This window comes from Bicyclus anynana, chromosome 12 (assembly GCF_947172395.1).
Source record: "Bicyclus anynana chromosome 12, ilBicAnyn1.1, whole genome shotgun sequence".
Taxonomy (NCBI): Eukaryota; Metazoa; Arthropoda; class Insecta; order Lepidoptera; family Nymphalidae; genus Bicyclus; species Bicyclus anynana.
This window is the reverse complement of record NC_069094.1, coordinates 8,365,076-8,392,611: the sequence shown is the minus strand read 5'-3', so window position 1 is coordinate 8,392,611 and position 27,536 is coordinate 8,365,076. Positions and strand designations below refer to the sequence as shown.

The 27,536-nt window shown below is 32.4% G+C and overlaps 1 protein-coding gene across 1 annotated transcript; it reads right to left on the bottom strand.

Moving 5' to 3' along the window:
* Positions 1 to 84: 84 nt before the first annotated feature.
* On the bottom strand, positions 85 to 25,843 carry LOC112042862 (chaoptin). The gene is made up of 5 exons (XM_024078047.2): positions 25,668 to 25,843; positions 5,865 to 6,087; positions 2,377 to 5,496; positions 2,002 to 2,294; positions 85 to 1,549 (listed from the first exon to the last, which is right to left on the bottom strand). Exons 2-5 carry the CDS (start codon positions 6,019 to 6,021, stop codon positions 998 to 1,000), a joined length of 4,122 nt encoding a protein of 1,373 aa, XP_023933815.2. The 5' UTR covers positions 6,022 to 6,087; positions 25,668 to 25,843; the 3' UTR covers positions 85 to 997.
* Between the last annotated feature and the right edge of the window lie 1,693 nt (positions 25,844 to 27,536).

Genomic DNA, 27,536 nt, shown 5'->3' with positions numbered 1-27,536 from the left:
TTGACGTTAGTTATCATCTTACATCAAACTATAACAAAGCTATTTGTATTTTTATAGTGGTTAGGAAGTAAATTAAATAATACAATATTTTAATTCTTTTATTATCAACACTACAATCCTTTATTTTAAAATGGATCGTTTCAGTTTTAAAACAGTAATTCTATCTGTAGCAATTACACATTCTTCATAAACTAGAGGATGATATTTTCGTCTTACTTACAAAGTAACTTAGCCTTTAAAATCCCATAAATGTTCGTTCGTCGATATTAAGCTATATTGTTTTACTATTTTAATTACTTACAATTATTACAATATAAACATTACGCTTCTAGTTTGGCGGGTTTTTTTATTTACAATATATACAATTTACTTTTAAATTAATTAATTATTTTTGGTACATTTAATTAAATATTGTATTACAAGAGCATGAGACGTTTAACGCCTCCGCATAAAACTTATATAAAATCCATAAATAATAATAGATATAATACTGGTGACTAATTCGATTACTTTTGAAATTGTATTAGAAATAATTAATACTTTTCAAAAGGTTTAAATTACCAATTTACCTAGTCAGTTTTATCATCATATCACCAGTATTATATCTATAATATAATCAAACAATTAAAATTTATACTATACAAATCACCAATATAGGATAGTTACCTTTCAGACTTTTAATAAAAATATATGAAGTCAAAACAAGGTGATATTAATGAATTTCAGATATCACAATATGAAAAAACCTATAATAATTTTAATTGTTCACTTTATCAGACTTTCAACTATTTATAACGTATCTTTAAGGCCATATGAATAGACATAGATTAGGATTTAAACCTCAGATTTCTTTAAAGTAAAGTGAAGTTTAAACAGTCGTAATTTAGGTCGACTTTACTTTGAAGAAAATTGAAGCCTGAACCTTTATCCATGTTTAGGAATATGGCGGTAAATGTTTGAACGTATTACATCGGTAAGACATTATTACAACCAGAACTCATATGGAAATGTGTGTAGAAATAGTGTTTATATCTAGATCAGTGGTCTGAGTATCTACGTTCGTTTCTGCATAATTATCATACGATATATACTGAGGCGGGTGCTGAATATGGTTTTTGGGCAGTACAGGTCGTTTTTTATTCTGCATATATCCTAATACTGACACGAATACAATGAAAACTATCAGCGCTATACAACATCCCACAACCAAGCTTAGTCTTCTCGTCAACACTTCTATGATTTCCATAAAAGTACTGTAAAGTTTACTGTTCAACGGCGTATTAAATATTTCTAATGTACGAACCGTTGTGCATTTACTTGTATGAGAATCATTCATATTCGTTTGAAGGTCTGTAAATATTATTTCGTCCCCATGTACATTATTAACCGCAGAGTTTCCCATTGATGTCAGCGCTATTCTAGCATTTGGCAACCCAGGAGTGTTGTCAAAATCAACGATGGCAATGACACAAATCACATATCTAGCCCCTGGCGTCAGATGGTTTAATCGTGTGGTTCTCGCTGTTGAATTCAGGATTTTCCCTTGAACCTGCGACAAATGAAAAAAGAACATGTTAAATGGTTATTTAACACGTTTGTATAAACCATTTTTATTAAAAGATTCAAACGGATTCACAGTACAAACGAAATAACCTCAGGCGAGAAACATAAATATTTTTTATGGTCCATTGAAGTGATACACAGCCTTTGTATTCAAATGTTGGTGTAATGTTTGGTGTACCGACTGGTTTAACGCGATACATATTTTTAAATAAATAATTATGAAATATTTGACTAGTACAGATAATAAATTGGTGTTGTTTATAGTTGTTGAATAATATTTAAGTTATTGAATTTATAAGCTTCTTATAAAGCTTAAAAAGGGTTAAAAAATTAAAAAATATCGTCCCTCAAATAAACAAATTTTCATAATAATAAAGAATTTATTTTTTGAAATAAAGAAGATACAGAAACATGAAAAAGGTTTTGTTATGTACTTACGATGGTTGTCATGTGTTCTCTAAAATAAGCGACTTGGTATCCATTCAGTCCAGATTGATTACGACTTTGCCATGAAACTAAAACTGAATGTGTCTGAATGTCTTGTATGGCGATTCGAATAACGATGGGTACATCGCAAAATTTTTGAGATTTCACTTCTAAAAAACTCAACCCATGCAACTCTTCGGGGTATTTACATCGCAAATTTTTACTTCCTTTTAAAATAATTTTGTGGTGATCGTGCATCCATTTCCAAAGTTCTTGAGATGCGCAATCGCAAGTAATAGGATTTTCTGAAAATAAAAAGAAGTTTAGATCAGTCTTGTCAATATAAAATATTTTTGATTTTTTATTTTCAACAAATTACAGGCTTACCATCATATGATATAGTTTCGATTTGAGTTTCAAGAGAAGCTAATATTGTCATCTGTATTATTTGAAAATAATTTCGACTCAAGTCTATATGTGTTATTTTCTTTAACTTAGCAAACACGCCTGATGTTATTACTGTAAGCCAGTTACCATTCAAATATAAATCTGTCAAACTTCGGAGATTTCTGAATGCATTTTTTGTTATTTTTGTAATATGGTTAAAGGATAAATCCAGAACTTGTAACTTCTGTAAATCTGACGGAAACTCTTCCAATCCTTTAATGATGTTTCTTGATACATTGATCATGCGTATTGAGTGCAAGCCTTGCAGTCTTTCTCCTGGAAGGTATTCTAGTTCATTCTGACTTAAATCCATCACTTCAAGTTTGAGCAGTTTTGAAAATGCACCAGGTGAAAGTAGATTGATGACATTGTGCGACAAATTTAATTTCTTTAATGAACGAAAATAATCGAAGTCTACGCTAGTTATAAGTATCAATTCTGTATTGGTAACGATTAACTCTTCTAATGACGGAAATTGTTTAATTGGATATGTCTGTAGTAGCTGTTCTATCGAATTAAAAGACATATTTAATGTTCTTAATGACGGAAAAAGGGATTCCGAAAGACTATTAGGAATATGTTTGAACAAGTTGTTCGATAAATCTACGTCTTTTAAGCCAACTGAATGTTGAAGAAAATTTGGTGGAAGCACTGTAATCATGTTATTGCTCAAATTTATAGATGCTAAATTTTTTAGCGACGGTGATTTAAAGCCGTATAAAACAGAAATATCATTTTGACATAAAATCAAAGATTTTAAATTGTGCAAGCCTATAAGTTTATAGAAATCTATACTTTGCAATTGATTTTGACTTAAGTCTAAAGTTTCAAGAGAACTGATATTAAATAAGGCAACATGTGGAAAATCTGTAAATCGGTTACCTTTTAAGTTTAGCTCTTGTAATATTGTAGTATATGCGAATACATCCTTATCCAATTCTCTGAGATTATTATACGCAAGGTTGATTTTAAGTAAATTTTGGTTTTTAATAAAAATTAATGGAGGTAACTGCGATATGTTTGACGTTTCCAATGTTAGAGTTCGAAGTGATAGTAAATGGGAAAAAGTTCTGTTATCAAGATGTGTAAAATCGTTTTTTGACAAAACAAGAGTTTTTAAACCAGGAATATATATTTGAATTACATCTTCCCAAGTTAAATAGTTCATTTGTAACTCCAAATCATTTAAATTAGGTAAATTTTGTAAAGTATCTGATAAAATTGTAGTTATTACATTTTGACTTAAGCGAATTTGTTTGATTGGTAGAGTAGAAATATTAAAATTTAAAGAAAAAATCTCATTTTCAGATAAATCGAGTGTTTTCAACTTAATGAGATATTGGAAAGAATCTTTTGCTATATGTTTTATGTTATTACATTTCAACAACAGTTCTTCTAAGGTTACAAGATTATAAAAGGTTTCATTGTGTATTTCACTTAGTTTGTTATAGCTTAAATCTAAAAATACGATTTTTTTTAGATTTCCGAATGTTTTGTTCTCTATGTGCATTATACTATTATTTTTTAACTGTAGTACTAGAATATTTAATAAATCACTGAACATAAAAGGGGTTAACATTTTGATATAATTTTCAGATAGCCACATCCACTTTAAATTTATTTGTCCTCTAAGGAAGCTATCTTTTAACAACGACAACCGATTAGAAGTTAGTTTTATGTAAGTTAATGAAGAATTTTGATTTGGTAATATATCGCCTATTATATTCAATCTGTTATCATGCAAATAAATGTTTCGAAGTTTTATCAGTGTTATAAAAGCATTTGTATCAATAGTTTGTATAGAATTACCTTGTAAATGCAACTCTAAAAGCCCCAAAAGTGGGCTAAATATATTGCTATTTACGTGTGTTAATTTGTTGTTTTGTAACCTTAACACTTGTACTGATACTAAATTATCAAATAATGAATCATCTAACTCTTTAATTTCATTATTATCTAAACTTAGTAATTCAAGTCTTTGATTGAATTTGAAAATATTAGTTGGAAGGGTTTTCAAAAAGTTTTTTCCAATATGAAGTTGAGTAAGGTTTTGTAAAAAATCAAAACAGTTTGGACTTAGTAAGCGTATAGCGTTATACTCTATATTAAGAACAATTAAACCTGTGGTTTTATAAAATGTGTCATCTGATATTTCCAGAATATTATTTTCGTATAAAAGTATTTCAGATAGATGTTTAAGATTGGCAAATAAACCATTTACATGATGTAAGTGGTTATACCTTAAGTCTATAGATTCAATATTCACATTTCTTTGAAATGTATTTTTTTCTATGTTAATAATATTATTTCGACTTAAATCTAGGTTAGTTAAATGCTCTAAAGAACTAAATGCTTCTTCGGCAATATCTTTGATTTCATTTTCAACTAATATTAATGTTTCTAAATTAGGCATACTCGTAAACCAATTTTTATCTATTCTATAAAATACATTTGAACTTAAGTCCAAGCTAGTTAAATTAGGTATCGTGTCGTTAATATTTTCCGGTATTGTGTAAATTTTATTTGAAATTAATCTTAGTTTTGTAAGTTTTTTGAGGTTTACGAGTGATTGTAAAGGAAAAGTTTCAAGAAAGTTGTGCGACATATCCAGTTTGACTAATGTTTCACCGAGATCGACGAAAGCATTTTCAGAAATATTTGCAATTTTATTTCCTCTTACATTTATTTCTTTCAATTTCAAATTTTGAAAGGCATTTGCTTCTATATCTTTTATATCATTAACTTGGAAGTCAACTGCTTCAATATTATTAAGATGAATTAAAGCTTCATGTGGTATCCTGTTTAATTTACTGGCCACGATGCTTAAAGATCCCAGTGACTCCCGAACTGCTGTAAAAGCGTTTGGGCTTACTCTCCTTATGGCAGATCTCGCTATTTGCAAATTGTTTATTTTCACATGTGAAGGAAAAAGCCCTATCTCCAATTCATTTGTTGATTTGTCTAAATCATCTATTGATAAATAGCGAATTGTTCCCTTTATCTTCGTAAGCACATTTTTTACAACATCAGGTGTAGCTCTAGGACACTCCAAACTTAAACCTGTAAAAATAATTTTGTGATATAATAATACGTAACGAAAATAACACGTTTGATTTAAATACATTTTGTTTTTGTATTCATATTTCACATACATTATTATATCTCACAAATATCATGCGTGCATTGCCGAAAAATCTTTTATTTTTAAATCATTGGAACACTATATCATGGTTCTGAATTTACTCGTAGGTCTTTACCGACACTGATGTAAAGGAATAGTTCAAATAAATTATTTTACCTCCTCTTTTACAGTTAACAATTGTTTAAACAAAATATAATACAAAATATTATTATAAAGATGGTGATTGTGTTCGGAATAATGCATTTGTTTACTTTACAACTTAATTATATTATTTTCATTGACTTACCTAATTCAGAACTGTAACATGGACAAAATGGGTTTTCTGTTAAGCTCGGACATTGTGGTTGTTCTTTTCCTTGCAGTGTCTGAATATGAATGATTATAAAAAGGGCGTGTATACCACATTTCATAAAGCGTGAGAAGAACCTCATATCCATTATCATCGACCGCTTGCTTCATTGATGTTACTAACGTTTTCCATTCGAACAAAAACTTTTTCCCCCTACGTCCTGTGAAAATGTAGCATTAGTAAATTTTACTTCATCTGTTGGGTAATAATTGAGATAAATTGCCTTTTTCTGACAAAAATATCTGTAATGATGAAAATAATTCAAATCAATTTCTAAAGAGATCGTAAAAACGAAAGTTTGATGAAATACGATGTAGTGGCATATGGTTGGAATCATACACCGAAATATAATCTGCTGGCCTATTCACTAATTTATTCTTTATTACCTACCTATTAAAATAAACATGAAATCAACTGAGGAATTTCATCTGCCTACTGTATGGAATCCACGAAGAGTTGTCAGTAGGCGTCAGGTGACATTTGTTACAGAGAATCTCAATTTACTAAAGAACCTAAGGTCAATTTACTTTATTTAGCAACCAACAGTTAATCAATTCACCAGAAGAGGTTAGCAATAATTTTGTTAATAGTACGTAAGTTGCCCTCTTTGTCTTTCAACATTCTGTGGGTGATTAAAAGTTGTGTTCAAAGTGCCTTTAAAATCAGTTCAAAACTTTTAGTGCCTATCTTATTTCTACGTAATTCTGGTTAAATATCAAACTACAACTTTGTTATACATTAAAATATGCATGTACTATGTTTATGTTTGTGAATTCATATTTAAGTATGACACAAGATGATGCTTATTGAAATATTTGGCCATCTTATTTGTACAATTTCGTAATTTTTCTTAGGTCGTCTTGTTACAAAAAAATTCCATTTTTTACGGGAATTAAGTAGAGAACACAGGCATTTTTTAGGTCTTTAATAATTTTACGAACAATTAGTCTGATAAACACTTGCAATAAAAACAATAATTTAAATAGCCCGGTTAAAAATAGCTCTATTATCCATTATGTGACTCCTGTGCTGTTTTAGCTTTTATAATTAGACGAAATAAATGGCATTGCTCTCAATTAATTTAAGTGTACCGCCAGTGAGAGGCATAATTAATCGTTGTTTAGGTAAGGATATTAAGTATACACAGTACTTTTCTTTATTAATGTAGGCTGTTTATTTCGTCAGGAGTAAAAGGAGTTGTTTTCATTAGTTTTAGTTAAATTTTATTTAAAGCATCAAAATAGCAGCAATTCTGTTTTCACCGACACCATAAAACCGGTTGAGAAAAATATTTATCACTATAATAAATCCAAAAATCTTTTAAATACTAAACTTCTATTTATATTTTAGATTTTGACTTAATTTAACTAAGATATAGATGATTCGGACATAGGTTACTTATTATTCTATAAATTAAAACGGTTCTTTAAAAAATCCAAGCGGATGTCGCGCGAGTTAACTATTTGGTAATTAAGAAAGTCTTACTCGTAATTTACTTAATATTCATGAAAATTATGGTGTAATTAACGAACGAGAAAGAACTAAAAAAGAGGTTTCTCCTTACGCTCCAAACCTATTAAAACAAACGTTATAAGGGTTCTTAAAATAATAAAGAACGAAATTGCCTTCCTTGAAATCGGGGAAAAAGTATTCGCTTTTTCCGAGCTTTCATGCCTGTTCACAGAAATTTTGAAAAAAAAATATGATCAATTCAGTCAGTTGTACAAGTTGTTTTAATCGATTTTACTCGTTGTTTTTGATGTTTTGAGCTTAACGAAGTTGTCTAAAATCTAGTCATCTAAAAAGTTACGCATTAAGTTATTTTGAAAATTTTAGACATATTCATTAAGGATTGACATAAATTAAAAAATATAAGAGTCGATTTTTACCAGACTTTAGAGAGGCCGTCAAAGAAAAAATTGAAAATTTTTTTTTTTTATTTTTTTTATTAACCGTTGTCGCATCCATATTATACCCAGCATGTACCCATAGCTACAAAATAATGTCGTTGCGTGTACCTATGTTAAAATTGAAGTGTTCTTGGCTTAACCACACTAGGTACCACAATAAGTAGGTGCGACCTCGGCTCTACCATGACCATTTTTCTATCTATGCATTTTTCTATTTCTATCTGAAATATTTTCTTGTTTTTGTAGACCACTTTATTACTTAGTTACAGTTTTAAAATTTATTTTTTATTTAATATGTTTGCGTTTCCCAATCAGTCACACTACGATATTTTTATAACTCGCAAGTGCGAGTTTCGAATTCATATCTCTCTCTCTCTCTATTTAACACGATACTACGGAGAAAGATAGCGGTGAAGCGATAGTCGAAAATCGCACTTGCGAGTTAGACAAAACGTCGTTAAAGAATAGCCGTGCTGATAAATAGGTAAATGAAACGATTGTACCACACGAAAAGATATATGTTGAACTATAATATTTGTAATGTGCTCGCCAAGATTCTCAATCTTTCATTTGATTTAAAAAATGTGATATTTATCTCAGTTTAATTTTTTTCGAGAAAATAATCTGAGATTTATTCCACCAAAGAAAATTTTGACCAGAATTATATAGTCTTTGTAACCCGGACTATTACTTAAAATCTTTTGACACCTCAATCAAAATTGATTCAATAGTATAGGCGCTACGGTGGAATATACATGCAAATATACATACATAGACAGCCAAAATCATTACCCTTTTGGCTTCGCCGTAGTAGGAAATTAAGCGTTACTGTTTTTTGATTTTCCCATGAAATTCATGTTCGTAAAATAGATTTTTTTAATTGATAGGTTTTTTACTTCTTAGGTGTTACATTTATACAAATATACAACAGTATTAGTTACAGAATATATAGTTTGTATACAGGACAGGATATTTAAGTATAATCAATACAACTCGACGCTGGGTCCAAAATAGTAGTAGACACTACACCAATCATCAACTGATTGCAGCTGCCGCAATTAGGCCACGGCCACACTAGCACCTGACACCGATACTCTATGCAAATGTCGAGCTCGTTGATACTTTGTAATTCTCCATTCAAATTACTAGCGAGCCGATTTCAAACGTGCTTTCTTACACTGTGTCAGAAATTCTGTAGAGTCACCCTCTAGTCTGCTCGCAGCTTGATCGACGGCGACACTTGGCGCAAACAACGCTCTGTTTTAGCAACTCTTACAAGTAGAGCACTCTTGACACTGTCAGTCTTTGTCTTGTTGAGCTATTGTTGACACAAGTTACTTTAGAAAAAGTAAGAGTGTATTTCTTACGTTTCTTCCGTTGATAAAAAAGGTGCTGCAAGTTTAATTACTGCCATCGTGTTGTTTTTTTTTTTTTACAAAAGACGGCGTTCTGCTGAATATTAACATTTCAATTACGCTTTGTCTGCTTAAGTCATTTACTAAAAAAATATTAAGTGATTTTATTTATATTACTAGCTAACGCTTGCAACTTATTCCACGTGAAATACAGTTTTTGTATTTTTCCAGGATAAAAAGTAGCTTAATGTTGATGTTCTCTTGCTTACAGTAAAAGTCCTATTAAAACAAATAAAACAGACAGACTAAAATTTTAAAAAGCTTGTTACAACACAACATTATAAGTACCTATCGTATCAAGAAAACACAGTTTAAAATAATACTTGAATTATACTAACATTACTTTTATATCAGTAACAGCTTTATAATATAATTATAGATTAATATTAATTAAATAATTGAGAATGTAATAATATAACAGATAAAAAGTAGACTATATTTCTAAGAAAGAACATTTAAACTTCTTATTACTCTGCGTACATAAAAACCAATTCTAAAACCAAACAAATCTAATATGTGGGTATAATACAGTCGTACTCGTTGTATTTGAGATAGAGTAGTTTCCTCGAAGTAGAATTAGTTTTTCCTCCCACGGGAAACAGTGGGAATGATTAATGAATATCCGAAGGCCGTCTGTATAATAGATGGGACCTAGGACTTAACCGGGCATTTGCGTATTATGATGAGAGATTATTAAAATGATTAAGATAGGTAGGTATTTAGTTCGACAATTGAATAATCTGCGTATTATCGTGCTTAGCGGTAATTGAAGCAATCTGACTTCTCCTAGATTCCCTTCACACTAGCATTATCTCATCATCATCATCATTACCATACATCATCATCATCCTAAGGACGTCACTGGTCAGCATAGGACAACAACTCTCTTTAAAGTCTTAAAGAGAGTTTGATATCATCATCACCATCCGCTGATGGACGCCCACTGCTTAATATAAGACAACATAGGATACCACAGGACAACAATTTCTCTCTATATAGGTAATGTCATACAGAGAACTGCAGTTATCCTATGCTGTATCCAAATAACACGGTTTTGAGCCACCTGCATCCAGCGACTCTCTGCAATCTGTTTGATATCCTCGGTCCTCATAGTGGGAGGTCGAGTAATACCACGCTTTCAGGTGCGGGGTCGCCATGCAAGCCCTTGGGAGTCCAACATCAATAGGTTCTTCAAACTATATGCCACGCTCTTTGCTTCTTTTTTGCGGATCTCCTCGTTTCTGATTCTCAGAGAAACTCCGAGCATAGCTCACATATGATGTCCATGTTAGTTACCGACCAAGTCTCTGATCTCTAAGTCACGCACAAAATATTATATAAAAAATAATATTTTTATTTATTAAAACAATTAAATATTAATACATTTTTTAATTGACTTACAGCTGTTAGTTTCCATGAATGCAGTGTAATTTATACAAGCATGATATAAATAAGCGGGTCGCATACATTTTATTTAAAACAATGCTACGTCTGTTTTATCATCCCTCACGGGACCCGCATAAGCGGATGCATTCTGGCCACTCAGGACCTTTTACATAAGGTTTTATACTCTATATGTACGTCTGTAGATTGCCTCAAGTACCTACTCAAATAGTCTGATTGTACAATTCAGTTGGGGATAGACCACTCTCAAAAGATCGCACCGATCGGTCGTTTCGCATTTCAGTGGTTTGCGTTTCATGGAGTTTGCGTTTCATAAGAGCCTGATATGAACATAGTTGCCTACTTTATATAACTACAGTAGGCAACTATGTAATTTGGACTGCGGGGTCTTTAGAAGGTAGCGCTAAGTTTCAAAGGTTAAAAGCCTAAAATATCGTCAAGAAAATTGTGTTTTATATTTTGCTCTAGATAATACGAGGACGTTTAGCAACTATGCTGTTAAATATCATTAGAGGGATATGTAATAATAAGATTTTCCGTTCTTCCTATTTCAAGAAATTCTTAGTATGATCTCGGAATAAAACGAGTTTGAGTTGTACATCACCAACACAGAACTTCCACTCACTCACTCCTCTAAAACACTCCCACTCTTTCACTCCACTCCCATACTCCCACTCACTCACTCCACTCACACTCCCTCGTCTCAGAGACCAAAAAAATGCCGATCATATTAGGAAATAATAAGAACATTTAGCCCACCAATGCGGTATGTCTAAGTTCCGAAATCCCGGAATATAATATATATAATAAGTAATGATAGGCCCGGCCTTGCAGTGGACCAATATAAATAGTTTGATGATATTGATCATAATTAGCTCATACATAATCCTGTAAGTGACGTTAAGTCTTGTGTCACTAAAATGGTATGGATTAACTCCTCAGAACTTAAATGTTAAATAATATTACTTAGAAGCGAGACAGTAAGCCAACATAAATTTGTCTCCTAATTAAGTCTTTGATATAATTAATTCTGTCCACTACCCTACGTACCTACCTAATCATAATATATGTACGAAGGAAATACCGCAATCCTATTTGATAGGCACGGTATCTTAACTGTGCTCCTACGATAGTACTCAGACCCATGAAAAGATGATTACATTGACAAATGGCCCGTCCCTTGGGCCCTGAGGTTGGTAATCTACTGGCAAATGTAGACCAATTAATTCCCCTATACATACAGAAATTGCTACGCCAGCACTTCGTCTTTGTAATACGAGTATCTTATGACAGTGTAGCATTAAAATATATAATATAAAATTATTATAAACTTGCCACACATCATACGTATTCTGAATTCTGAAAAATTTAAATTTAATAATATATAACCTGCTGCCCTATTCACTATTTTGGTCTCTATTATCAACCCATTAAAATAAAAATCAAATCAATTGGGAAATGTTATTTTCTTACTGTATGATATCCACAAGTAGGCACCGGATGATATTTGTCACATATAATCTCAATTATAGTTAAGTATATGTCAACTGGCATACGTCAAATATAGAAAATTAGCTGATATGTGTGGTATTATCTTAATAAAAAAGGCTCCAACTCAGTATTTTGCTGGATACGCCATTGAATGAAAGAGTATGCAACACTGATTATTTTTAGTTAGGACGCCAGTCCTAGTTCAATTCTATAACGATATTTTGTGTAACTTGGAAGTGTGAGTTTCTAATTCATCTCTATCTTTCTTATTCTATAGTATTATGTTAAACAGCAAGAGTTGAATTCGAAACTAACACTTCCCACGTATCCAGCCCAACAACCAAAATAATCAAAGCTAAGATACGAGTATTTGAATGTAATAGTTGATTCATCATCATTATCAAGTATCAACCCATATTCGGCTCAATGCTGAGTTCGAGTCTCCTCTCAGAATGTTTAGGCCAAGTGGCAATGCGGATTGGCAGACTTCACACAGAGAGAATTAAGAAAATTCTCTGGTGTGCAGATTTCGTCACGATGTTTTTCCTTCACCGTTTGGGAAATTTAAATTCTTAAAATGTATACAACTGAAAAGTTGAAGGTGCATGTCCCGGACCGGATTCTATCTTACACCCTCCAAAATTGGAGGCAGAGGTCATACCCACTGGGCTATCACGGCTCTTTTAATTAATAACTGATTAACCTCTAATATTAAGCAAGATTAAAAAGATGATTCAATAAATTGCCTTGTTTATGTAAAAATCTGTTTAATTTTATTATGAAATTGCTTCTACGCAAATTTTAATTTTCCTCTTACAAAATACCTAGACTATGATCCTTAGCTTTTATAAATTAAGAGATTAACACTTTTTGTAATGAAACTTTTTTTTGTAATTAGGTAAAAAATCTTGGCTTCTTTTCCTTCGCTACTTTTTCCCGTAGTTCGAGTACACTTAAACATACAATCAAACTCGGAAACTTCTGATTTTATACCGTCCACTTTGTTTTAGAACTTAGAACGTCGACCGTCTTCAACTTATAACGTAAGTATCACAAAATTCTTTCAGCTTTAGGTAGATAGCAACACACTTTTATTGTAATTTTTTTGTTCAAAATCCTTAATTTAACTTGGCAAAAGTTTTGAAAAATTCAGTTTTTAATAAAAGTTACTTCCAGGTAACTTGGAAATTCTATTCGTTCCTATTTTATCCGGAACGAAAAATACATTGGCGTCGGTGTGATTATGGCACATGCGGTACACGAAATAGTTACCTTGACAGCCTCCTTGGCGCAGTGGCTGGCTGGGCCGATTGAGGTTTTCTTAATTTGTCCAGGTCTGGCTGGTGGGAGGCTTCGGTCGTGGCTAGTTACCGACAAAAACGTACCGCCAAGCGATTTAGCGTTCCGGTACGATGTCGTGTAGAAACCGAAAGAGGTGTCGATTTTCAACCTCCTCCAAACAAGTTAGTCCGCTTCCATCTTAGATTGTATCATCACTTACCATCAGGTGAGATTGTGATCAAGGGCTTAACTTGTAAAGAATAAAGAAAACCCTAAATAAATCATCATGCACCCGCTTGCAAATCTCACTTAGGACAAATTTAAAAACTTGTGTAGGTTTCTTGCGCAAAGGATTAAGAGCGCGCAACGTGTCGGTACGATATGGATAAAATTCGAGACGCCGAATTATGACTTTCACGTGAGTGAAAAGCACGGAGCGATTGACGATTGATTGATTTACCTTATTGCCAAAACCATTTTTACCTTATTGCAAGTAAATTAAACACCATAACGAAAAACAAAATGGCCATGTTCAAGATATATACCTAATTTTCTATACAAAATAAAAATTTAAGAAAATAAGTTTGCTTTTCCTGAGATTGAAAGCAAAATGTGAGCAAAACATGTATTTTTCAAAAAAATAAACTATCGAGAAAGGTTTTACAAATTGTGTATTTTGTATAGTCATAACGAAGCTAACACTTTGAAATATCATTTACACAAATATCAGGCTCCCAACTTTTCCAGAATTTGAGATCCAGAACCATTTATAACCACCAAATTACATATTGCACACTCTTAAGTTCCATAATACAATAATTGCCGTATGTGGTTTCGTAGTGATGTCTGTATTGTATAAGCGATAATTATGTGGCTTTGTAATGATGTATTATTATTATACTTCATTCAGGAGTTCAGGAATCGCACTAACATTGTAGCTAATCTAGAAAGGTAAATACCTACTTCTGACAGGCTCCTACGTGTATCGTAGCGGAATATTTATTTAATTTGACAGTGTTTGTCGGTAACTAAATATTGCTGTTGTTTGTTTGTTTATGACTCTTCATCTATTTGTATAATTTATCTGAAAGTTTGTGTTTTTAAAATATGTTTCATGTATTAACTAGTTTTTTGTATTGTAGTCTTATTTCAATAATAAAAGTTTAAAAAACATTTTTTTCATATTTAATTTTATTACTAAAATAATCACATAAGCACATAAGGTAAGTAATTAATTTATTATATTATTAATTCAGATTAGATGACTAATTACTAAATTAAGTGTACATTAGTTGAATTATCCGCCGATACCAAATATATTGTCCGATTAAATTGGTTCAAATTTAGTTGACCTAATATCACCGAACACATTGCGAAATGACTATAGAATGAACGTTTATTGACAGAATAAAATTATGTTTCTAAACAATCATTTTATTGTTATATTATGCATATTAAACTTTACTAGCCTATGCCTTTGGCAACTACTGTATTTCATGTCATGATGTCCAAATATTGAACTGACGCATGTAAAGTATAATTGCATTTAATCCCCACTTCACATTTAGGTGAGTACATTAACATTGCAAATTACAAATTTGGTATATCACGGTTTTGGCCTTTGTTAGAATGCAGCTAAGATGTATAGAGATTGGGCGTTTCGTCGATATCGCGGAGTTGCATAAACTAATACATGCCATATCTGGCTTCTCTACTTTTGATTCTACGATGTTCAAATAAAGTATTTTTAATATTGTCATCCTAATTACTGGTTTCTTCATGTAACCGAATGTAATGTTAAGTCACGGTTAATCTCATCTATATATTTCTACCGTTTTTAAAGTGAAATAAAAATTATTTATTTATTTATTTTATTTAAACGTTAAAGTTTAGTATAAGGTTATGTATTGCATGCCCGTCTGTTACAGTGCAGTTAAAAATGCGGATTTTATAATTTAAAAAAAATGACTAAAGCAGTCGGTAAAAATGTAACAATTTCAATAGGCAAGCTTTGCATATTAATAAATGTGAAATTGTTGTGCTTTCTTCACCTTTTCTTGTTTTTGTTGATTTTTGGGAATTGCTTTTTATTGCCAATTATATGGCTTCGTATGCGTTGCCACCAAATCACTACAGAGGCACTGTGGCAGGCACGACATGGTATGACACGGGCATAAGTTAGTTATTTCTGCATATCGTCTCCAAAGAGTTAAAAAATCTTTTGTGGGTTTGGGTGTACTCTTCTATAACAAGATCCCCAAGACTGTGATGGACTTGCCAATGCACAACTTTAAGCAATGTGTTAAAAAACATTTACTTAGTCAAGGTTACTACACTATTGATGAGTTCCTTAACGACAAAGGTGCATGGAGGCCATTGGATCAGCTTCCACCTTCACACAGGAAATAAAACTATAAGAAATTGTAATTGAATTGCTATCAAATGTAAATTGTAATACTGTATGACTTTTTCAAAAGAGCAACTGTTGAGTTTCTTGCCGGTATCTTCTCAGCAGAACCTGCCTTCCGAACCGGTGGTAGAATCTTTACAAATAGTCAACTGACGTGTCAAAAGTGCTTGTAAACTGAGCCTACTTGAAATAAATGAATTTTGAATTTTGAATTTTGAATTTTGAATTTTGTTTGAGTTTGAATTTAAAGTCATAGTGTAAACATCAAACCACAACTGATCGGACAACATAGGACGGTAGTAAAGTAAGTTAGTTAGTGCGAGCGTTTTTTTTAACGGGCGTTAAAAAAAAGCGTTCAAATATAGTATGAAGTTAAATGAAGGTCTATTTCCAACACCCAAAATAGAAAATGCAACATAGCTCGAAAAATAGCATAGCGTTTTTAAAACGCTGACGTGTGAACATATACTTGGGAACGCATTTGTTCTATTTGAAAGCTTTTTTAATGTCCGATATAAAAGCGCTCGTGCGAATGGGGTAAGCCCCCATACCCTATATATATATATATATATATATATATATATATATATATATATATATATATATATATATTAATTTATTCTTTGCCCCATTCGCACATCAGGTGTGATCACAGTCTTCTTGTCAAAGAATAAAAAAAACAAGCCATCAACGTCAGTTAGTAACCGCAGAATTAAGGCCGACAACTTCCTTACTCTGACGGAATCTTCTCTCCCATCAAATATCAGATAACTTATCAAATTTAGGGACAATGGATGCCGACTCGATTTCTCTCTTTCATTATTTAATCCGTCTCAATTACTTTCAAACGTTTCCGAGAGTACATAAAAGATGATATTAATAATTTTAGCTCGGGATATTGGCTGAACGGAAAGATGTAAATGTGGTAAAGCTATGGTCTGACATCTTGCCTTATAACATTAAACGTATAGACTCCAGACTCCATATCCTGAACTAAAAAAATAGGTACGCCAATTTTGCCAGTTCGCACATATACCTACTGTGTCGGCATGTATAATGTAACATGCCGACACGCACATAAATGCACATGTAAAGTTAAATCGCCATTAATTACCTTGCAATGAGTACACTTCTTTATGACGCTTAGTTTTTTGAATTATAGTGAAAAAGCCGAGAAGTTATTTCAGAGTTTCGTTTTTAGATTATATAAAACTGCAATTTTGACTTGCAGAATATGAAACAATAAAAAAAATTAAAAAATCCCGACTGCTCGCACCTAGTCATCCGCCTCGCGTATTTTGTATAGCGATTAATAAAAATTTTTAAATCCTTTTGACAAGCCCTTGAATTTGATACCCATATCGCAATATTCGGTACAAAAAAAAAACCCTCGAATATAGTATAGCGTCTCACAGTCATCTTGTTGATTTTTTAACTTCACCTATCTAAGAACACTTTGGGTTATTAAGACAAATCTAACGCTATCTTAATTACGTAAATCCGTTAGCGATTTGGAAGATATGAGGTAATAAAGAATATTACATACATACATACAAGATACACGCGAAAATCATAACCCGAAAAGCAGTCGGGTAAAAAATACGCCTCTCGCAATTTCATTCTGTTTCGAAGTTTATCGCTTGTATTTTTGCTTCTATTATAACGATTATTGACAGGTTAATTTTTACTCGACTAGTGTAACTGGACATAGTCAGCCTGAACGTTCACACGGTTTCACACATAGATACTCCACGACATGGAGGTATGTATATGGTGCCTCAGACGTTTGACAGCGAGATACCGTCTGCTGTCATTTATTTATTTCTCATTATTTTTTTTAAAATTTTTAACAATGTTATACATAAAATATACAAAACACTATTAAAAACTTATACAAAAAATTCAACCCTCCCGCTGCAGGACATTTGAGTGCCCAAGCAACCGGTGGTCAGGGCCCCACAGTGAGGAACCTCCTCACAATACGCGCCGTCTCAAGAATCACTGCCTTTTGTATCCGACTCTTAATCTAACGTCTGCTTATTATTAATCTATGCCTTATAAGTAAAAGGTCGTGGCTTCATATTGTATTTTAAATGTTTTTATTCTCTCGTGCACAGTAACTTAACACCTGGCTCAAATGATGTTTGCACTTTGTTTCAAGGTGCCAAATTAATGCACACGGATTATAATAAGCTACTCAGAAAGAGGGAGAGAGACTGTAATTGTCAAACCTACCGCATATTTGAAGGCTGAAAGGTTGTCCTAAATAAATTTGACACTAATTTGGGTAGTGCCGGTCTCTTACCGGCTCAAAACCCTTCCTAACCTCGAAAACGCTCTGAATTTGATCTGTACATATTATGCAACGATATCATATTATGTATATTTTATGTCCGTGATTTTCATACAATTGCCCTTATTTGGGTTGCGTTTTTTCATTTATATTGTTTATTTTTCCAGGAAGGTTATAGAAGATAGCGTTATCTTACAAAGTGACTTAACACGAAGTAAGATGAGATATCCATGTTTTAAAAAATAATACATTTAAAGCAAAATGGTGACTGATATATAAGAAAACATGACACAATTTTTTCCATACACCTATTAAATAAAATTGATAGTGTAATAACACTTTAAAACCACTTATTTTTATAGAAATTTGTGATAAAATATAAGCCTTTCAAATATCTGTCCAATAAAACCAAAGATATGGTGCATAATTCGCAGACGAAATCAATTTTACATCGGATTTTCATATTTTACTATACCCTACTCCGGGAATGCAGGATTCCTAAACGTAAGCAGATTCAGAAGATATTTAAAAACTTTAATATTCTTAACGTAACTACGACTTTAGGAAAAAGTTACGTCTTTGAAGTTTAATTAAATATTTATCATAGTCATCATTATCAGCATACTTTATTTATTTACTTTAGGCTTACTTACTTTACTTTGGGCTATATACCTACTGATAGAGATATGGAGCTGAGCCCCACGGTACTGGTAAATTTAATATAGTTACACTCTATTAATTTTGTATTAGTACTTGGAATAAGTGTCCGAAATATCCCGATTTTAATCAAAAGTTGCGTATTTTATATAGTGCGACAAAAGCCAAAAACATTGTCAGCCATTTCGTGCCGTCACGTGAACCTGAAGTTTTATTTAGTAAAAATTGGTAAATAATACACCTCAAACCGTCAAACCAAAGGATGTAAAATATTTTGCTTTGAAGCGATCTAAATGTTTAACTCGCACTTTCCTTAGAATCTCATTAAATACTGAGATAAGTTACTATGCTTTCAGTGTAAAATTAAAAAACCAAATGTACTTTAGGTACACACTATAAAATATAAACCAAGATGGCGGACAGTGTTTCCTGACGTTTAAATCAAAAGTTTAATTTAAATGGCCAATTTTCAAAGATATGTTTGCCTAATCAGTTAAATTGCTTGTTATAAGTGGGCAATAATTCGTATCACTTTGACATAAAATTCATTGCATTATCTGTGTCTAACTGACAGGCGACAGTTTTAATAAGAATTTGACATTAATCAAATTATGGTAATGATATTTGACAAAGACATCTAATTCATTGATAGACTTTGACATTGACAGACCGCGCTTGAAAAGACAACTGACAATCAGTGAAGTTCTCATCAAAGAGATATAAATTACTACGAAAAGCCTAATCGAAATAATTTAATTTTGTTTTTATTTTATTTTCAATGTTTTTTTTTTTTATTTTGAAGATAAATAACCAGACCCAGAAATCTATAGGACCTTGTGACCAAAATAGCACAGGCTAGGTATAACTTAGAGCCGCCCCGTTAGTCGTACTCACTCCTAATACAGTATTTCCCGACTAGTTGGAGAAGACTGGGAATATTGATCATATTAAAAAAAAAACTTTTGAACTTACGATGTTTGAAGGCTTCTAACAATTTGATTAAAAGGTTAGATATAGGTATTTTGTGTTCGATTAAAACTGCCAGTAGCAAGTAAAGAACGTGTGTTCAATGGTTTCACAAAAGCACAAGTTAATTTGCCTTCGCTTGAACAGCGCTTGTTTGCTCAGAGACGCCTTTGTCCAGATTCAACTTCCGTAATTATACCTCACTGAAGTTGTGCTGCTGCAAACTGCATAAACAAGCTGGCAAAGAGATATTAAATGTTTATTTTATAAATTAAAATACCGTCTCAATAAATATGTTGGACTGCCTCGTTTCTGCAGTTGTTACCCTATGTGGTTTTTCATCATGGAGTCTTGGGTTGCGATGATGAAAATCACAAAAGTCTGACTTAGGTTCTCGTTGTATAATATCAATATAAAATATAACTTGGCTAGTAAAAATGATGGACCTGCCAATGCATAGATTTAAGCAATTAAAAAAACATTTACTTAGTCGAAGTTACTACACTCTTGATGAGTTCCTTAATGATAAAGATGCTTGGAGGCCGTTGGATCAGCTTCCACCTTCACACAGGAAGTAAAACTATATGAAATTGTAATGTTGTCATCAATTGTAAATTATAATATTGTATGTTTTTTTCAAAAGAGCCACTGTTGAGTTTCTCGCCGGTTTCTTCTCAGCAGAACCTGCCTTCCGAACCGGTGGTAGAATCTTTACAAATAGTCAACTGACGTATTAAAATTGTTTGTAAACTAAGCCTACTTGAAATAAATGAATTTTGAAATTTGAATTTGAAAAAAACAATCATTTTGGATCAAAAGTGTGTACCTATGTATATATTGTAAGCTGTTGCGAAAATGTTAACAACAGCTATGCACGATTCAAAATAAAATGAAATAAAGGCAGGATAACGAAAACCTACACAAGCGTCCTTCAGAATATTCCCGGTGCATTTTGTGCGCCGTAATCACGGACTTATATTTAGATAGATACCGCAAGCCACTCATACAAGTGTGTACTTGACTTTCAAAGTAACAATGTTATTGGTGCAGAATGCTAATGACGTAACAGACAGGACAGGTTCCTTCCATATTAATACCAGCCTAAGTGGTCAACATGGACCACACATGGCCAATCTACATCGAAAAATATTTTACATGGAGTCAAACAAGAGATAGGATAGCGTAGTATAATATATTTAGGACATACAAATATGAGAGTGTTGGTGGATATTAGAGATAGAGTAAATTATAAATTTTACTCATATACTCGTATTTTGTATCTGTTGAAATTGTAGCGCATTTGAAATATTAACCTGGTATTTGAAATGAATCCGAAACTAGTGAGTTGTACCTAGTTTTGTGGTTAAATTAACGGCACGTAATACTGAAAACATGAAACCTGAAGATATCAAGCGTGTTAATAAGAAAGATTTTTTTTTAATTTATGACAAGTTAGCCCTTGACTGCAAAAACTCACTATTTTAAGCGACGATGAACTCTTACGGCCAGTTTCTTCACCGCAAGTAACAGTCAAAGTAACGTCATAAATCAAAAGTGACGGTCTGATGGTAAGTGATGATCCAGTCTAAGATGGAAGCGGGCTAACTTGTTAGGAGGAGGATAAAAATCCACACCCCTTTCGGTTTCTACACAGCATCGTACACGCTAAATCGCTTGGCGGTACGTCTTTGTCGGTAGGGTGGTAACTAGCCACGGCCGAAGCCGAAGTTTGGAAAATAATATGAGGTATAGCTTGGCAAGTTCGTTCGTAACACTCCCGATTGTCGTTTAGCGATCAATGAAAAACTAACGACTGATGCACCTCATTTCCCCGCAGTCGCGCAGTCTTTCTCCCCGTCGCCCGCATATAGAAGTGTCATCAACAAACTTGCCTAGCTTACATACATACAAGATACGCGGGAAAAACATAACCCTTCTTGCAATCGGGTAAAAAGGTTATAAAAGATTTTCTTTGTCACTAAATGAACTTTGGTAACGAAGTCTAAACATCAACATAAAAGTTCCGACGTCACATCAACGCTCGTAGGTGATCTAATTTACAAATTCACAACAAACTTCTGGGGACCTGTACTAACATCTTGTTTAGATGTTACAAAAGTTATATTTATTTGAAAATTGTGAATAGTTGTTTTACATTTTTACTTGTATTTCTTTTCTACAGCAAGTTAGATACCTTTTACACTCGTATAGTGTTGTCTTATTTTTTGACAGCCTTCGTGGCGCAGTGGTATGCGCGGTGGATTTACAAGACGGAGGTCCTGGGTTCGATCCCCGGCTGGGCAGATTGAGATTTTCTTAATTTGTCCAGGTCTGGCTGGTGGGAGGCTTCGGCCGTGGCTAGTTACCACCCTACCGGCAAAGACGTACCGCCAAGCGATTTAGCGTTCCGGTACGATGCCGTGTAGAAACCGAAAGGGGCGTGAATTTTCATCCTCCTCCTAACAAGTTAGCCCGCTTCCATCTTAGACTGCATCATCACTTACCATCAGGTGAGATTGTAGTCAAGGGCTAACTTGTACAGAATAAAAAAAAAAAATATATTTAGCAATTTTATGTTTTGTGTATTTAAACCTCAAATAAATTAGTTTACCAGACTAGGCGTATGTATGTATGTATGTTCCACCGTAGCGCCTAAACTGCAGAAGACGTGTCCAAAGAGTAATAATAGCGCGGGTGACATAGGCTGTATACATTTTATAAAAAAAATTATATGACGGAATTTATTCCTCATATTCTAACCTCGAAGTCTTGGCGAGCACATTACAAATATACAAATAATATGTATATATATCATATTGTTAAGTCAAAATATATCTTTAAAATGCGACAGTACTTACAGTTTGTGCGGTTCAGTCATTTCATTTATCTACTCGTATATCAGAATACGACCATATAGATTGTAGATATTGCATGGCTAATGTGACTAATTGGGAAAGGAAAAGTATTAAATAACCCGACTACGTAAAAAAGTGGTCTAAAAAGGAATAAAGAAGAAGATATTTCAGATAGAAATCAAGGAATGTATAGGTATTAAAATGATCATGATAGAGCCGTTGGTCGCATCTATTATAAACCTATATTTTTGTAATGAACACTTCCATTAATCCTCCGTATAACTAGGTGGGGATTTATATACCCCAGCGGTTGAAAAACTCGTAATAATTCTTAAGCAATAAATATGAGTGAGTTCGTTTTCTCTGGCTGCAAGTTAGACACTACTGTTTCGAATAGTGCAATTGATTTAGTCCGGTGCCGACCACAAAGCAAGTGGTACATGCATAAAGTGCACTGGGGTACCATACACCCCGCCTTATACGGCACTTAGCGATGAATTTATGGTTGTTTGTTTGTTTGGTGTTTAAATAAAACATGTATTGGTTATCTAATATTAATGAATTTGAAATAATACAAGCAGTTTTATAATGTCATGTCACGGAAAATGGTGTACATGATTGTATCATTATAAAAAATGATAGAAATTCATGATAAAAACTGACTATTATTACATTTAGTAACAATCAAATTATAAGTGGTATTAATGTAGTCAATAAATGTTATGGAAAAGTTTGTTTGGCGTTGTATAATAACTTGAACTAATACAATATTTTATTCTTTACTCAAACACGCTGGAATCAATGATTTTATAAATACACGTTATTACACATGGTCAATAATGTCTTCCAATAATAACATAACTTATTTAAGAGGAAAATTCATCCGAAAATTAGGTTTAGCTCTAGTGAGAAACCACTTAGACGCAAGAAAGAAACACTTCTTATATTGCTACGTCCTATGTTTGAAACTCGCTAATTTTGTACTAATAGTTACTATAAATTTATATTAAACTTTAAAAAATAACTTGAGTTTATAATTTATAAAAACTATGATGTACCGTTAAAAATTAGAAGTGAAAAAAAATAATAGTTAGTAAGTGAAGGAAAAGGTTATTTTTTTTACTTTTCTGGATAAAAGTTCATTTAAATATATATAATATACTTAAAAATATATCTTAACTAAATACAATCATTATTAGTTATTACAATACATTTCATTTCAATAACTTTCATTAAGTATTAATTTGTTGATTTTATTTAATTTAGTTTTAGCGGTATGACAAACCCTACCTAGTATGGCATGTGAGTTTTAGTATAAGGAGGGTTAAACAAAGGTACACGGTGAAATATTTTCTTATTTCGTCCTTTTTAGACCCCTTTTTAACGTAGTCGGCTTATAGTTTTTAAACTTTATTTTTTATTAAAATTGTGTCAGAAAATCTTTTAAAGTACTAAACTAAAGATTCGTTTAGTACGTGTAAATTAATAAAGAAAACATAACGTGCTATTAATAAAGAAAACATAACATATATTTCATAATTTTCTCATGTTATCTACAAAAACATTTTCTTCGTGTTTTTCTTATCCTATGGTTTCCTGAAAGAGACAAGATCTTTTTGTTTTACTTTTATATTTTACTTGTTCTTTGCTATCATAAAGTTATAATATTTCATTTATTCATTATACTATTGAAACAACCTAGTATAGTTGAGGGTTTAGAGACCCTTAAAACCAATGATTTTATAATATTAGATGGGTTAAGTTTCTACAAAATCACCGCAAGTGATGCACATTTAGCTACTGCACTAAGCGCGCACATGCACAATTTTGTTTTTATTTACATTAAATATTTATGTTTATGTGAATCCATGGTATGCTAATATATTCGTCTCTCTTTTTATACTTCCTGAACACACAACTATTTTTATTTATCTTAACTAGACATTGTAGACAATTTTTATGAATTATTTGTTTAAATAACTTTACTTGTTTATTATGAAATGAAATTAAGACAATTAGCCACCTCTGCTCGCCTCAGTTACGACGCGCTAGTGGCATATCTAATAGTTTGAAATCTTTGCATAAAACCTACCTTCCCAAGCCACCATAGTTCAAGCTCTACAATTGGCTTCTGTACTTCTTAAAGGAGGGCTGTCAAACATTCAGACTTTAAAAAATGATATATGTATATATATTAATCCACGCTTATATTAATCCACGACCGAATCGATAAGATTAAAAAATAATTGTCTATAAAATAAAAATAAAAACTCGTTATAATGTTTATAAACAAAACTTGAAAAAAATCGAATTCAGAATAAATTTTGGTACCCACAAGGTGTCATATTTTCGAAAATCTTAAACCATAATTTACATTTCGTACATTAATTCGTATGAATAAGTATTATGGAACAATTTCTATCGTTTGATGAATATTTCAAATAAGTGACCAGAAATTAACGTTTGAACGTACAACATAACAGACGAAAAAAGTTTTATTAACGTACAAAATATAACAGGTGTCTAGAAGCCCTAGCAAGCGATGTTTATTCGCTCTTTAAGAGACCGGAGAGAAGTACTTAGCGACAGGACTCATCGATTCCGATTATTATGTCAACGCCTCACAAGAAATATTGATTGACGCGGTATAATAATAAAAAGAACTCTAATTGCCAAATATAATTGAACTATATTATAACTAAATTTGTAAGAAATATGAAATATGAACAATGTACTTATGAAAGACTTTGAAAATGACAACAGATTTTTTCTAAATTGTCTAAATAAAGGTATTTTTATTAATATATATAACAGCATTACCTAATTTACCTTAACTTTAAGTTTGATTATATTATTAGTAAACGTAGGTATGTAAACGTACTTACAGGCAGCAGAAAAAGGCATCTTATCAGTAAATATAAAATTATTGTTAATATAAAATTGTATTCAAAAAGAAATATTATTTATTAATTTCATAGACAAGTTTTAAAACAAAATAACAACATATCTAAAAAAAATTGTTCGGCGTTTGAAAACTTTCATCAACTTTTATACTTACTAGTTTCCGCATCAAATCCATTTTAAAAATCAAATCCATAGCGACACTGGAAACACATCAAACTTGTTTATTTAATTCGATGGAATAACGTTCGATTGTCTGTACAGTTCACCCGTTTTCGAACGAAGCGTAACGATCAAGAGGTAGTTGCCAACCGTACAGCGCGTCTGTTCCACTCGCACTCCCCTAGCTTACTGGAGGAGAGATCTCGACGGAGTCTGCGTAATAGAACGGAATTTCCGAACAGATTGCTATATGGGAATAAATGCTAATAAATTACCAACATCGTACACTCGCAAGTACGCGTCGGTGATTAGTTTTAAATCCCCCGCTAATGAGTACTTAGTTGCCCACTAAGTTCGATAAGCAAGCTAAAAGTTTCGATAAAGTTTTTCCAGATTTTGTAAACTGTCATGATGTTGAATCTTATCATCAGACCTAAAGCTAAATCATATTTTGGACCCTATAAATAATTAAATTGACTTTGTACGGATTATTGGAAAGACTTTCCTCTTGTGAGACTGTGTCTAAAATTAATGATAACAGATTTTTCCTTATTTCATCACTAATAAAAGTCGAGCAATTGTCACTTTTCGTTAACTTTTCGATTTATATTTCGAGTTATGCCAAAATAATATTATAAAATTGTATAATCTACCTACATCGAATATTAAAAAAATTGGAGGGGCCAATCAAAAATAGAAACACCGAAAGTCGATTTGAAATAAAAATATTTTCACAAAATTTACGCCTTCACAGTCATTTTGTTTTGTTTTCTCCTACTCTGACAGTGACAGTTATAAAAAATATATATTGGGCTTACTTAATTATGGAAGAAAATAACCACGCGAACAAAATAAGTTTCCGCTAGTCCTGTAACATAAACGATCGTATATGTACGTTTAATATACATAATCCGTTTGGCAGAAGAAGATAAATCATCAATTGCGTTCAATTTTAATTACGAACGCTTTCACGTGTGATTGCTTCGTTCGCATTATTCAAATTAACGGCTGTGATGCTGCTCAATAATTCAGGAGATAAAGAATATGCGAAACACGGAGTATCACTTTGAAAAAGCTTTACAACCAACAGGCACTTTGGGCTTATGATCATATTTTATTATTGAGTATTCTCAAGCGGACGCCCGCGACTTCATTCGCGTGGAATTCAGTTTTTCACAAATCCCGCGGGAACCATGGATTTTTTCGGGATGAAAGGTTGCCTATGTGTCAATCCAGAGTAAAATCTATTTTAATTCCAAATCGCCGCAAAATTGACAAAGTTTCATACAAACTTTCATCCCCTAATTTATCCCCTTGGGGGGTAGAATTGATCAAAATGCTTTCTTAGCGGATGCCTACGTCATAACATCTATCTGCATGCCAAATTTTAGCCCGATCCGTCTAGTGGTTTGAGCTGTGCGTTGATAGATCATAATGTCAGTCAACCTTTGAGTTTTATATATTTAAATTGAGTTATGATTGTCTGTCGGAATTGTTTTGATAGAAATAATAATTGAAATACATAAAAAAAAAACATACATACAGCCGAACGTAGAACCTCCTCCTTTTTGGAAGTCGGTTAATAAATAAGATATACCTGATGATTCACGCCATGAATATCTCCTAAAGAGAATACGTGTAGGCTTTCTACTGCTAAGTGGAAATCCATTCCCTAAAACAGAGTAACATTTCACAGGACATGCTAGAGACACGACCGTACAGTGCGTTGCACCTGTCAACCTAAAACATGGTTAAGCCTCATTCATGTGCCTATAGGCTAGTTGAATACATTATTATAAATTAAGTTCTCTATGCAATCCTTAACTTTTGTTAATTACCTAATATCGATAAATTTCGGACCCTT